General features: G+C 39.7%; 1 protein-coding gene across 1 annotated transcript in view; it reads right to left on the reverse strand.

Annotated features, from left to right (window-relative positions):
* Positions 1–211: 211 nt before the first annotated feature.
* The window catches only part of OGA (O-GlcNAcase), a gene marked incomplete in the record, with an annotated part of 163,551 nt that continues 148,549 nt past the window's right edge, over positions 212–15,213 (reverse strand). Inside the window, 1 exon segment of the mRNA XM_053692487.1 lies at positions 212–2,496. Coding sequence (XP_053548462.1) covers positions 2,360–2,496 — 137 coding nt within the window.

Genomic DNA, 15,213 nt, shown 5'->3' on the forward strand with positions numbered 1-15,213 from the left:
TTATCAGCTAATGATTCCTCTGTATGATTATTGGGGTACATACAATATATTGAGATAAAGTAATGCCACAGAGTTTACCATCACTTTAACCTACTGTTTTAAAGTTTGCTACAAAGCTTTGCACCAGGAAGATTTCAACTGAGTTTGGCACCATGAACATTTTTCTTCAACCAATTGTACTGCATGTGGAAACAATAGAGACAACACCAGATGTTTTTCAATACTTTTATTATAAAAAAAAATCTACAAAAGTGTGCAACATACTGTAGAAGTTTAAACTTTTCGTTTGCTGTATAACAGACACAAGCCATATTGCCTACAACAAATGTATACGCACATATAATTACAACGTTCTTATCTGCCAATTGAAGCCTCTATGTCCATATCAGTTTTATTATACTGAATTAAAAATGGATTGCTAAATAACGGTATTAATCTTGCATTGCAGTTTATCCATACCACATCCTCCCACAGATACAATGGTCAGTGATCAGAAAGCTAAAAACCTTCAGAACATGCATATAGGTAGCTAGTACACAACCTTCTCTGTTAGAGCTATTTCCACATCAAGAAAGTAATGCATCATTTAAAAGCTTTGAGTACAATTAAAGTAATCCAAGTTAGCACTTTAGCTTTGATGCAAGGCACCCCAATTAGGACTTATCCAACCAACTTATCCTCTCATTGAGAAAAAAAAGAAAGTAAGAAAAAAAGGAATGCGGAACAACTTGAATTAATGTTTGGCCACTACTTGGAATTTTGTTTTTGTAGAGCTGCTGAATTTTGCAAAGTTTATATGAATAGAAATGCAGTATAACGTGCAAAGTATAATCCCCCCCAACAGCTTCAAGTAGCTCTTGATACAAGCAAAGCGCCAAAATTATGCACCATGTAAAACAACCAGTCAGCTCCACAAAGACAAAAGGGAAGTAAAGCTTATACAGAGCTACAAACATGCAAGATCATTGGGCACTATTTGATAATGGGGAAAATGGGTCATAAAAAGAAACTACTTTATTTCTTACAAAAAAAATATAAAATAAAATATGTATGATTAGTTAAGTTCACAGCACTAACCATCTCCTTACTCCAGAGACACAAAAACGAGCACCCATTTTGGAAACACTAGCAATTTGCCTTTCTAATTGCAAGAGTACAGGAACAGAGCCAAAAGCTAGTTATTACACATGTAACCGTCTAAACCAAGAATATATTTATCCAAATGACAACAATACTGCTATATGCGCTTCCTTTATTTTAGACTTCCTGATGCCAAAAAAAAGCAGCACAGACTGTGTAATTTATGGCATCTCTAATTGTGCTTTTTAACGGATATGAACTGCAGAATGAACCAAACAAACCTACATTTTACTATGATTATAAAACCTTGCACAAGATAACTGGATAAAAACTAAAATACAGAATGGAACTCAAAAGTGTGTTTATTTACCCTGAAAATGGTTTATATCACTCCTTACATATTCACAGTAGTCGCCATTATCAAACCGTGTAATTGGCACATGCTGTTACAAGTGAAGCCCCTTCAGAGTTAATTAACAAACAAAAACATGAAATATAAAGACTTTTTGCTAAAAAGGATCAATAAGCAAGAGGCACAATGTAAAGTGAAATCAAAGGCAGGGTTGAAGAGCTGGCTTGGAAAAATTATCTTAAATGAAAGGTGTTTCATCCAGAACATCAAAAACAACTTTATACAAAATAGTAAACACTAAAGACGGCATATAAACATGTTTTCTACAGAAACATTTACAGAAAATATGAGAAACATGACATCAAAAATCAATGGTCTTATGCTTGCAACTCTCCTTTAATAACTAAAAAGTGATATATATATATATATATATATATATATATATATATATATATATATATTTATTATAGGGGGAAACCTAAAAAGAAAAAAATTAATATTTTTGACTTTCATATTGGAAAAATATCTAATATCTTTGCAAAACAATATTGAATATTTAATATATGAAGGCAATTAAACATAAAATACCCAATTAGATCAAAAACTATATATAGACAGTTCAAGAGCATTTCGTTCTACATTGTTACCTGGAGAACAACCCCCCCATCCCAAAATTATTTACAGTCCATGCAAATTACCAACAGCATATCATACAAGCCAAACGAGTTTTACTTTTTTTTTTTTCTTTATAAAAAAACAAAAAACAAAAACAAAACAATGTTTAGTATTCTGTTAAAGTGTGGTATGCATAGGAAGATTTTCACATACATGGCCAATGGAAAAAAATCGGCAGTTTTACATGATATCATAAATACAACCTGTTTTACAAGCATTCAAAAACTGTACAGACATTTTTAAAGGGAATTTTCAAAGACTTCTTCCAAGAATAATAATATCTTTTGGAAATCCTTCCATTTTGGCAATTTCAAAACATCCCAATTTACTATAAAAATCCAGGATTCTTTTATCATCAGGCTTCACTTCACAAAATGCCCCACGAGATCCTAGAAAAAAGGCAAACATTATTAAAATCATTCTCCAGTTTTTCTTCTCAATTTTAATACACTTATAAAATGTTCTCACACAAAAGAACCAAGAAAGTGAGGTAAAGGAAGGAGCAAAACAAACAAAATGATTCCATGTGCACATAACATATAGTAAATGTAAAGGGATATGAAACCCATTTTTTTCTTTCAGGAATCAGAGCATACAATTTTAAACAAATTTCCAATTTACTTTCTATTATCTTTTTTTGCTTTATTTCCTTGATATCACTTGCTGAAGGTGCAGCAATGCACTACTGAAAGATATCTGAACACATCTACTCAGCTAATCACAAGAGACAAATGTGTGCAGGCAGCAATCACCAGCTAGCTCTCACTGGGGTAGGATATGTACACATTCAACAATGGATACCAAAAGAACAAAGTACATTTGAAAAACTTAAATTATGTTTACCTGATAATTTTATTTTATTCAGATGGAAAGAGTCCACAGCTGCATTCATTACTTTTGGGAAATAAGAACCTGGCCCCAGCCAAAGGCTTAAATACTCCTCCCACTCCCCTCATCCCCCAGTCATTCTGCTGAGGAACAAGGAACGGTAGAAGAAATATCAGGGTGAAAAGGTGCCAGAAGAATAAAAATACAGACACCCCACATAAAAAATATGGGTGGGGAGCTGTGGACTCTTTCCATCTGAAGAAAATAAAATGATCAGGTAAGCATAATTTAAGTTTTTTTTTCATAAATGGAAAGAGTCCACAGCTGCATTCATTACTTTTGGGAAAACAATACTCAAGCTATAGAGGACACTGAATGCCAAGACGGTAGGGTACAAGAGGTGGCTCATTCTGAAGGCACCAGGCATGAAAACCACTTCCCAACAAAACCCAGCTTCGCCCGAAGCTGAGAAACTTTGAAAAGAAAAGGCCCCAAGGACACTGACCCGCAGATAGCCCGGAGCCTAGCTAGAATCCGCAAAATCAGACTCAACTGAGCCAACAGTCCCCCAGGAGATATCGCCAACCACTCACCCCTCACTAGCGAAGGGAACACCAGCCCAAAAAAACTCCCAAAGGGATAGGGTAAGGAAGAACCAAAGGGAAACCAAAAGATCACCACAAATTCCAAAAAAGGAAGAACTCCCAGAGCGAGCAGACCCAAATGAGTCCTGACAAACAAGGGGAGGCAACGCCCAGACCAGACAAAAACCACAAGGTTTAGGACCAGGCATCAGAACAGAGAAAAATTTCCTCTCAACATCATGCAAAAGCACCCAACAAAACGACTGAAGACGGAGTCCTCAAAACGTCAGAACTTAGAATACAGAAGTATCCAACACATATGTGTAGCAGACCCAGACGAGGTAAACACCTGAGTCAAGAACACACAGTCATCATCAGGATGACACAGAAAAGAGAATACTTGCTGAAAAATAAAAAGCTGCCAAACAAGATATCAGATTGCAAAAACTCCAAGACAGAGAGCATGCTCCAAGCAATCCAAGCCGCCAGACCAACAAATAGGTCTAAAAACAAAAAAGGAGAAGCACAGAACCTCAACGAGGTCCACTGCATCTCCGAAAGGAACAACAAATCTCAAAACCTACTCCCAGCCAAGCTAGCCCAAGCGTTGACAGGAGTGAAAACAGGGGAACAAAAGAATCCCAACACCAGCTCACAAAAGAGCGGAAGAATGGCCTCAACCATTCCAACAGGGCTCAGGTGCCCACCCGAAACTGAGACAATCGACAAGGTCGAGATAGTCTCAAAGCAGAGACAACAAGACTCCAGATAGAACAGAACAACCCAGAGAGCATGCCTCTCTTCAACATAGGCTAAATACTCTGTTCCACCTCCTGAATCCAGGAGAAGCCCTAAGACAAGGACCACACCTCTGTAAGGTGGAGAACAAGTCCCCCTAGGAAAAAAGGGCCATTAATACAGAGCACCTGCCCACAAGACACAATGCCACAGGCTGAACAAGAGATCAATCTCCAACGCAGATGAATTTGGAAGCAATCCCCTTAGAAATTAGCCTGCTAGCACACAGACAAGGTGCATCAGCTGCAGCGGATACCCTGCAAACCCTACGTCTGCAGAACAACGAAGCCACCAGGTTACTTCAGCAAACTGTCCAAGGGAACCGTTCAATAGGTGTAAGGCAAGCCCAATGAGCATCAGCACTCAGAAAACCTGACCAACCGAGACCAGGTCAACTAGCCAGACCAAAGGTCATAGCCCAAGTTCCCTAGGAATGGAGAACCCCGAACCTGCCCAAGTCTGAAAAGTCGGATAACAACCCGCAACGGGAACCACAAAGGAAAAACGCTGAGCAAAAGCCTCAGCAACCGGAAGAACCAGGGTGATGACAGGTCCGAGTCCCCAATTATTTAAAAAAATAAAAAATATCACAGAAACTCAAACACCCCGTCTGATATAAAAAACAGACCCACAGGGTGATATCATGCAATATCCAGAATAACCCGGATAACGAAAACACCTCGGAAGTCCCGACTCAAGGAAGAGACCACCCCCTGCCGAAGTCCAACACTCCAACGGAGCTAAGGTATCTCGAACCGAATTGCCACAAGACATCCAAAGCAAGGGGGTACCTCAAGGACAAAGTCACTCGAGCAAGGCTAGTCTCCACATCACCTCCAATACGAGTCAGAGGATCACATGTACAAAAGGATGCAAATCATCCCCAGCTCCGGGGAAGAACCCTAAGCAGAGCCCAAAGGAGACCCCAATGTCCTCAAAAGGGAACAACCATCTACCGAAAGGAAAACCAGGTCTCCAAAAAGGACCATGGAAGGAACAAGTCCAAAAGGACAATTTCCCAGAGCCTCAGAAAGGCCAATCCAAAACAACATTAAGGAGGCGCTAAGCCCCCAATCCTCCCACGTGAGGAAGAACACTCTAGGTCCCAAGTGTATCAGAAGTAAGAGAGAGTGACGCAGCGGAACGCCACTGACCCAATCAGTTTGAAGGCCAAATAAGGACCGAAACATCAATCTGCCTCATGGACTCACAAGTCCTCTTTAGAATGTTTAGCTGAAACTTGTCCGTAACAAACTTCCGCAGATGTAAACAGCGAGAATCGATCCCAGAGAAAGTTACGGAAGGAAATATATATATATATATAAAAAAGGTATCCTAACCGGATAAAAGAAAATATAAGGCAATCTGTAGGTTAACGCCCAAGAAGAAACAGGCATACCCGTAGGACCAGCGAAACAGAACCTTGATCTTCCAACAAAACTGGGAAGGATCTCAATAAACAGACAATCAGGAGATTACGTCATCCCCTCATGTCTAATGAGGTGAGCCATTCGAAGTAGAATATTGCGGATTCCCGTATCCGTTAAGGATAGGGTCCTCTAATAACTCAAAAACATGTGAGTAAAACGCGAAGGCGCGCAATTCTGTAACGAAAGGCACAACACTCAGAGACAGCTACACCCACAGGGAACTGTATAGGCCCATCCAAGGTCGGGAGACCCGGTACAATAGGGCAAGAGCACAAATGCAAATAAACGTCTGGACTTGGCAGACGCATGATCGCCAAAAATATGTGAAAGGGAAAATGTGCTGCAAACTCTGGGAGGGAGGGGGGTTGGGGGGGGGGGGAACAAGCCGCCCTGCAAGGAAGGATAAATATAATCTGGGTTATCCGCATGTGTAGTAGTAAGGAGCGGTGGGGAACTCGCCTCTCGGAGGACAGAACCCCCAGAGGCGGGTGGCTCAGCGGTCCCTTGATTCCCCGAGCCTGAGGAACAAGGCTCCCTAATATGGCATATAGAATATAACTGATTGACCCGTGTCAACGGGGCCAATTCGCATTCTTCACAAGTCGAAGAATCTGAATTCTGAACAGTCTCAGCATCCAAATCCTCTATAACTGTATAGAGAATATAAAAAACATAATTTATGTAAGAACTTACCTGATAAATTCATTTCTTTCATATTAGCAAGAGTCCATGAGCTAGTGACGTATGGGATATACATTCCTACCAGGAGGGGCAAAGTTTCCCAAACCTCAAAATGCCTATAAATACACCCCTCACCACACCCACAATTCAGTTTAACGAATAGCCAAGAAGTGGGGTGATAAAAAAGTGCGAAAGCATATAAAATAAGGAATTGGAATAATTGTGCTTTATACAAAATCATAACCACCACAAAAAAAGGGCGGGCCTCATGGACTCTTGCTAATATGAAAGAAATGAATTTATCAGGTAAGTTCTTACATAAATTATGTTTTCTTTCATGTAATTAGCAAGAGTCCATGAGCTAGTGACGTATGGGATAATGACTACCCAAGATGTGGATCTTTCCACACAAGAGTCACTAGAGAGGGAGGGACAAAATAAAGACAGCCAATTCCTGCTGAAAATAATCCACACCCAAAATAAAGTTTAATGAAAAACATAAGCAGAAGATTCAAACTGAAACCGCTGCCTGAAGTACTTTTCTACCAAAAACTGCTTCAGAAGAAGAAAATACATCAAAATGGTAGAATTTAGTAAAAGTATGCAAAGAGGACCAAGTTGCTGCTTTGCAAATCTGATCAACCGAAGTTTCATTCCTAAACGCCCAGGAAGTAGAAACTGACCTAGTAGAATGAGCTGTAATTTTCTGAGGCGGAGTTTTACCCGACTCAACATAGGCAAGATGAATTAAAGATTTCAACCAAGATGCCAAAGAAATGGCAGAAGCTTTCTGACCTTTTCTAGAACCGGAAAAGATAACAAATAGACTAGAAGTCTTTCGGAAAGATTTAGTAGCTTCAACATAATATTTCAAAGCTCTAACAACATCCAAAGAATGCAACGATTTCTCCTTAGAATTCTTAGGATTAGGACATAATGAAGGAACCACAATTTCTCTACTAATGTTGTTGGAATTCACAACTTTAGGTAAAAATTCAAAAGAAGTTCGCAACACCGCCTTATCCTGATGAAAAATCAGAAAAGGAGACTCACAAGAAAGAGCAGATAATTCAGAAACTCTTCTGGCAGAAGAGATGGCCAAAAGGAACAAAACTTTCCAAGAAAGTAATTTAATGTCCAATGAATGCATAGGTTCAAATGGAGGAGCTTGAAGCGCCCCCAGAACCAAATTCAAACTCCAAGGAGGAGAAATTGACTTAATGACAGGCTTTATACGAACCAAAGCTTGTACAAAACAATGAATATCAGGAAGAATAGCAATCTTTCTGTGAAAAAGAACAGAAAGAGCAGAGATTTGTCCTTTCAAGGAACTTGCAGACAAACCCTTATCTAAACCATCCTGAAGAAACTGTAATACTCTCGGTATTCTAAAAGAATGCCAAGAAAAATGATGAGAAAGACACCAAGAAATATAAGTCTTCCAGATTCTATAATATATCTCTCTAGATACAGATTTACGAGCCTGTAACATAGTATTAATCACAGAGTCAGAGAAACCTCTTTGACCAAGAATCAAGCGTTCAATCTCCATACCTTTAAATTTAAGGATTTCAGATCCTGATGGAAAAAAGGACCTTGAGACAGAAGGTCTGGTCTTAACGGAAGAGTCCACGGTTGGCAAGAGGCCATCCGGACAAGATCCGCATACCAAAACCTGTGAGGCCATGCTGGAGCTACCAGCAGAACAAACGAGCATTCCTTCAGAATCTTGGAGATTACTCTTGGAAGAAAAACTAGAGGCGGAAAGATATAGGCAGGATGATACTTCCAAGGAAGTGATAATGCATCCACTGCCTCCGCCTGAGGATCCCGGGATCTGGACAGATACCTGGGAAGTTTCTTGTTTAGATGAGACGCCATCAGATCTATTTCTGGAAGTTCCCACATTAGAACAATCTGAAGAAATACCTCTGGGTGAAGAGACCATTCGCCCGGATGCAACGTTTGGCGACTGAGATAATCCGCTTCCCAATTGTCTATACCTGGGATATGAACCGCAGAGATTAGACAGGAGCTGGATTCCGCCCAAACCAAAATTTGAGATACTTCTTTCATAGCTAGAGGACTGTGAGTCCCTCCTTGATGATTGACGTATGCCACAGTTGTGACATTGTCTGTCTGAAAACAAATGAACGATTCTCTCTTCAGAAGAGGCCAAAACTGAAGAGCTCTGAAAATTGCACGGAGTTCCAAAATATTGATCGGTAATCTCACCTCCTGAGATTCCCAAACTCCTTGTGCCGTCAGAGATCCCCACACAGCTCCCCAACCTGTGAGACTTGCATCTGTTGAAATTACAGTCCAGGTCGGAAGCACAAAAGAAGCCCCCTGAATTAAACGATGGTGATCTGTCCACCACGTTAGAGAGTGTCGAACAATCGGTTTTAAAGATATTAATTGAGATATCTTTGTGTAATCCTTGCACCATTGATTCAACATACAGAGCTGAAGAGGTCGCATGTGAAAACGAGCAAAGGGGATCGCGTCCGATGCAGCAGTCATAAGACCTAGAATTTCCATGCATAAGGCTACCGAAGGGAATGATTGTGACTGAAGGTTTCGACAAGCTGTAATTAATTTTAGACGTCTCTTGTCTGTTAAAGACAGAGTCATGGACACTGAATCCATCTGGAAACCCAGAAAGGTTACCCTTGTCTGAGGAATCAATGAACTTTTTGGTAAATTGATCCTCCAACCATGATCTTGAAGAAACAACACAAGTCGAATCGTATGAGATTCTGCTAAATGAAAAGACTGAGCAAGTACCAAGATATCGTCCAAATAAGGAAATACCACAATACCCTGTTCTCTGATTACAGACAGAAGGGCACCGAGAACCTTTGTAAAAATTCTTGGAGCTGTAGCTAGGCCAAACGGCAGAGCCACAAACTGGTAATGCTTGTCCAGAAAAGAGAATCTCAGGAACTGAAAATGATCTGGATGAATCGGAATATGCAGATATGCATCCTGTAAATCTATTGTGGACATATAATTCCCTTGCTGAACAAAAGGCAAGATAGTCCTTACAGTTACCATCTTGAACGTTGGTATCCTTACATAACGATTCAATATTTTTAGACCCAGAACTGGTCTGAAGGAATTCTCCTTCTTTGGTACAATGAAGAGATTTGAATAAAACCCCATCCCCTGTTCCGGAACTGGAACTGGCATAATTACTCCAGTCAACTCTAGATCTGAAACACAATTCAGAAATGCTTGAGCTTTTACTGGATTTACTGGGACACGGGAAAGAAAAAATCTCTTTGCAGGAGGTCTCATCTTGAAACCAATTCTGTACCCTTCTGAAACAATGTTCTGAATCCAAAGATTGTGAACAGAATTGATCCAAATTTCCTTGAAAAAACGTAACCTGCCCCCTACCAGCTGAGCTGGAATGAGGGCCGCACCTTCATGTGGACTTAGAAGCAGGCTTTGCCTTTCTAGCTGGCTTGGATTTATTCCAGACTGGAGATGGTTTCCAAACTGAAACTGCTCCTGAGGATGAAGGATCAGGCTTTTGTTCTTTGTTGAAACGAAAGGAACGAAAACGATTATTAGCCCTGTTTTTACCTTTAGATTTTTTATCCTGTGGTAAAAAAGTTCCTTTCCCACCAGTAACAGTTGAAATAATAGAATCCAACTGAGAACCAAATAATTTGTTACCCTGGAAAGAAATAGAAAGTAGAGTTGATTTAGAAGCCATATCAGCATTCCAAGTTTTAAGCCATAAAGCTCTTCTAGCTAAAATAGCTAGAGACATAAACCTGACATCAACTCTGATAATATCAAAAATGGCATCACAGATAAAATTATTAGCATGCTGAAGAAGAATAATAATATCATGAGAATCATGATGTGTTACTTGTTGAGCTAAAGTTTCCAACCAAAAAGTTGAAGCTGCAGCAACATCAGCCAAAGATATAGCAGGTCTAAGAAGATTACCTGAACACAGATAAGCTTTTCTTAGAAAGGATTCAATTTTCCTATCTAAAGGATCCTTAAACGAAGTACCATCTGACGTAGGAATAGTAGTACGTTTAGCAAGGGTAGAAATAGCCCCATCAACTTTAGGGATTTTGTCCCAAAATTCTAATCTGTCAGACGGCACAGGATATAATTGCTTAAAACGTTTAGAAGGAGTAAATGAATTACCCAATTTATCCCATTCTTTGGAAATTACTGCAGAAATAGCATTAGGAACAGGAAAAACTTCTGGAATAACCACAGGAGCTTTAAATACCTTATCCAAACGTTTAGAATTAGTATCAAGAGGACCAGAATCCTCTATTTCTAAAGCAATTAGTACTTCTTTAAGTAAAGAACGAATAAATTCCATTTTAAATAAATATGAAGATTTATCAGCATCAACCTCTGAGACAGAATCCTCTGAACCAGAAGAGTCATCAGAATCAGAATGATGATGTTCATTTAAAAATTCATCTGTAGGGAGAGAAGTTTTAAAAGATTTTTTACGTTTACTAGAAGGAGAAATAACAGACATAGCCTTCTTTATGGATTCAGAAACAAAATCTCTTATGTTATCAGGAACATTCTGCACCTTAGATGTTGAAGGAACTGCAACAGGCAATGGTACTTTACTAAAGGAAATATTATCTGCATTAACAAGTTTGTCATGACAATCAATACAAACAACAGCAGGAGGGATAGCTACCAAAAATTTACAGCAGATACACTTAGCTTTGGTAGATCCAGCACTAGACAGCGATTTTCCTGTAGTATCTTCTGACTCAGATGCAACGTGAGACATCTTGCAATATGTAAGAGAAAAAACAACATATAAAGCAAAATTGATCAAATTCCTTAAATGACAGTTTCAGGAATGGGAAAGAATGCCAAGAACAAGCTTCTAGCAACCAGAAGCAATAAAAAATGAGACTTAAATAATGTGGAGATAAAAGCGACGCCCATATTTTTTAGCGCCAAATCAGACGCCCACATTATTTGGCGCCTAAATGCTTTTGGCGCCAAAATGACGCCACATCCGGAACGCCGACATCTTTGGCGCAAAATAACGTCAAAAAAATGACGCAACTTCCGGCGACACGTATGACGCCGGAAACGGAAAAGAATTTTTGCGCCAAAAAGTCCGCGCCAAGAATGACGCAATAAAATGAAGCATTTTCAGCCCCCGCGAGCCTAACAGCCCACAGGGAAAAAAAGTGTCAAATTTTTGAAGGTAAGAAAAAAATGATTAATTCAAATGCATTATCCCAAATATGAAACTGACTGTCTGAAAAATAAGGAAAGTTGAACATTCTGAGTCAAGGCAAATAAATGTTTGAATACATATATTTAGAACTTTATAAACAAAGTGCCCAACCATAGCTTAGAGTGTCACAGAAAATAAGATTTACTTACCCCAGGACACTCATCTACATGTTTGTAGAAAGCCAAACCAGTACTGAAACGAGAATCAGCAGAGGCAATGGTATATATAAGAGTATATCGTCGATCTGAAAAGGGAGGTAAGAGATGAATCTCTACGACCGATAACAGAGAACCTATGAAATAGACCCCGTAGAAGGAGATCACTGCATTCAAATAGGCAATACTCTCTTCACATCCCTCTGACATTCACTGCACGCTGAGAGGAAAACCGGGCTCCAACTTGCTGCGGAGCGCATATCAACGTAGAATCTAGCACAAACTTACTTCACCACCTCCATCGGAGGCAAAGTTTGTAGACTGAATTGTGGGTGTGGTGAGGGGTGTATTTATAGGCATTTTGAGGTTTGGGAAACTTTGCCCCTCCTGGTAGGAATGTATATCCCATACGTCACTAGCTCATGGACTCTTGCTAATTACATGAAAGAAATATGGACTATAAGAAAAAATCTGAACGGCACCTGACACCCACAATGGCTGGGGCACTCATCACCTCCTAAGAACCAGACACTGGCAGACCAGAATTTTTCCGTCGTCACACGGTCAGAAATGCAGAAATGGAAGACCAGATCGTAAACACGCCAAGTCACAAGGTGAACCGTGCAGTCCAAAAAAAGCGTGCCCAACCATAAGGTTGCATCACTTCCAAAGGCCTTTATGTTCCAAGCCAGGAACCTAGTTAACACTACACATAAGCAGATTGAATCACATAAACATTATTAAAGAACCCCCCTGCTCAATAATCCCCCTCAGGAGATATTAACCCTTGATTCCAAAACACTAAAGGGGCCTCACTGAGGCCCCACATTATATACTCTATAAGTCCCGCAAGACAGCACCCTACAGGAAACAAATGAGTTACAGTACATTCTGATGAAGTCAAATGAAACTATCTTACCGGAATCTATGCCGTGGAACAAGAACAAGGCCCTTCAAGTGTGACGAATAGTAGCAGCGCCTCCGCAAAGGACTTGAGAGCAGAAAGCAGGCAGCAAAGCAAAGTTTGACAATGCTGATTGCTTGTGGAGCTGTTAATATGAGTCGGGATGGTTTTGCAAAAAGACTCTCCTTGCATCTCCGGACTCTAACTTTCATCCAGGCCCTCACTGAGAGACTGATAGGATTACTTAAAACTCCCGTCCCATGTCGAAGAATACTACCCTCCATAAGAGACAACAAATTTCTGACACTTCTCTGCCAACCTCCTGGGATGAAAGGCAAAGAATGACTGGGGGATGAGGGAAGTGGGAGGAGTATTTAAGCCTTTGGCTGGGGTGTCTTTGCCTCCTCCTGGTGGCCAGGTTCTTATTTCCCAAAAGTAATGAATGCAGCTGTGGACTCTTTCCATTTATGAAGAAAATAGAATCAAATTTAAAAGAATCTTAAAATTACTTGCTCTATCTCAGGCAAGTTTAATTTTGACTTTCCTATCCCTTTAATGAATGATTTCCAGACTGTGGTGGTGAATGTAAATACAAGGCCAAGACATATTAATTTCTTTTATAATAAATGCCTGGCAGTTGTGGCAGGATATATATATATACATACATATATATATATACATACACACACACACTATATATATATATATATATATATATATATATATATATATATATATATATATATATATATATATATATATATATATATATATATATATACATACACACACATATATATATATATATATACACACACACACACACACATATATATATACATATACATATATACACACACACACTGAATAGTAGTCATTAAACAGAATAACACAAAAATTAAAAAGAAAAAAATAAAGACAAAAATGTGTAATATTCAACACTGTGCACTTAAAGCAATGGATATATATTATTAAAATAAGAAAATAGTCCTTGAAGTGGATTCCTCGTTCATTGGAGCTCCATAAAGCAGCTTTAGGGAAACAACAAATAGAGAAGGTAGGTACTGTAAGTAATATAGTGAAGCACCGTTTATTGAACAGGTGTTCCATGTGAAATAACAGAATTTATGTTTACCTGATAAATTACTTTCTCCAACGGTGTGTCCGGTCCACGGCGTCATCCTTACTTGTGGGATATTCTCTTCCCCAACAGGAAATGGCAAAGAGCCCAGCAAAGCTGGTCACATGATCCCTCCTAGGCTCCGCCTACCCCAGTCATTCGACCGACGTTAAGGAGGAATATTTGCATAGGAGAAACCATATGATACCGTGGTGACTGTAGTTAAAGAAAATAAAATATCAGACCTGATTAAAAAACCAGGGCGGGCCGTGGACCGGACACACCGTTGGAGAAAGTAATTTATCAGGTAAACATAAATTCTGTTTTCTCCAACATAGGTGTGTCCGGTCCACGGCGTCATCCTTACTTGTGGGAACCAATACCAAAGCTTTAGGACACGGATGAAGGGAGGGAGCAAATCAGGTCACCTAAATGGAAGGCACCACGGCTTGCAAAACCTTTCTCCCGAAAATAGCCTCAGAAGAAGCAAAAGTATCAAACTTGTAAAATTTGGTAAAAGTGTGCAGTGAAGACCAAGTCGCTGCCCTACATATCTGATCAACAGAAGCCTCGTTCTTGAAGGCCCATGTGGAAGCCACAGCCCTAGTGGAATGAGCAGTGATTCTTTCGGGAGGCTGCCGTCCGGCAGTCTCGTAAGCCAATCTGATGATGCTTTTAATCCAAAAAGAGAGAGAGGTAGAAGTTGCTTTTTGACCTCTCCTTTTACCGGAATAAACAACAAACAAGGAAGATGTTTGTCTAAAATCCTTTGTAGCATCTAAATAGAATTTTAGAGCGCGAACAACATCCAAATTGTGCAACAAACGTTCCTTCTTCGAAACTGGTTTCGGACACAGAGAAGGTACGATAATCTCCTGGTTAATGTTTCTGTTAGAAACAACTTTTGGAAGAAAACCAGGTTTAGTACGTAAAACCACCTTATCTGCATGGAACACCAGATAAGGAGGAGAACACTGCAGAGCAGATAATTCTGAAACTCTTCGAGCAGAAGAAATTGCAACCAAAAACAAAACTTTCCAAGATAATAACTTAATATCAACGGAATGTAAGGGTTCAAACGGAACCCCCTGAAGAACTGAAAGAACTAAGTTGAGACTCCAAGGAGGAGTCAAAGGTTTGTAAACAGGCTTGATTCTGACCAGAGCCTGAACAAAGGCTTGAACATCTGGCACAGCTGCCAGCTTTTTGTGAAGTAACACAGACAAGGCAGAAATCTGTCCCTTCAGGGAACTTGCAGATAATCCTTTTTCCAATCCTTCTTGAAGGAAGGATAGAATCTTAGGAATCTTAACCTTGTCCCAAGGGAATCCTTTAGATTCACACCAACAGATATA

This window comes from Bombina bombina, chromosome 9 (assembly GCF_027579735.1).
Source record: "Bombina bombina isolate aBomBom1 chromosome 9, aBomBom1.pri, whole genome shotgun sequence".
Taxonomy (NCBI): domain Eukaryota; kingdom Metazoa; phylum Chordata; class Amphibia; order Anura; family Bombinatoridae; genus Bombina; species Bombina bombina.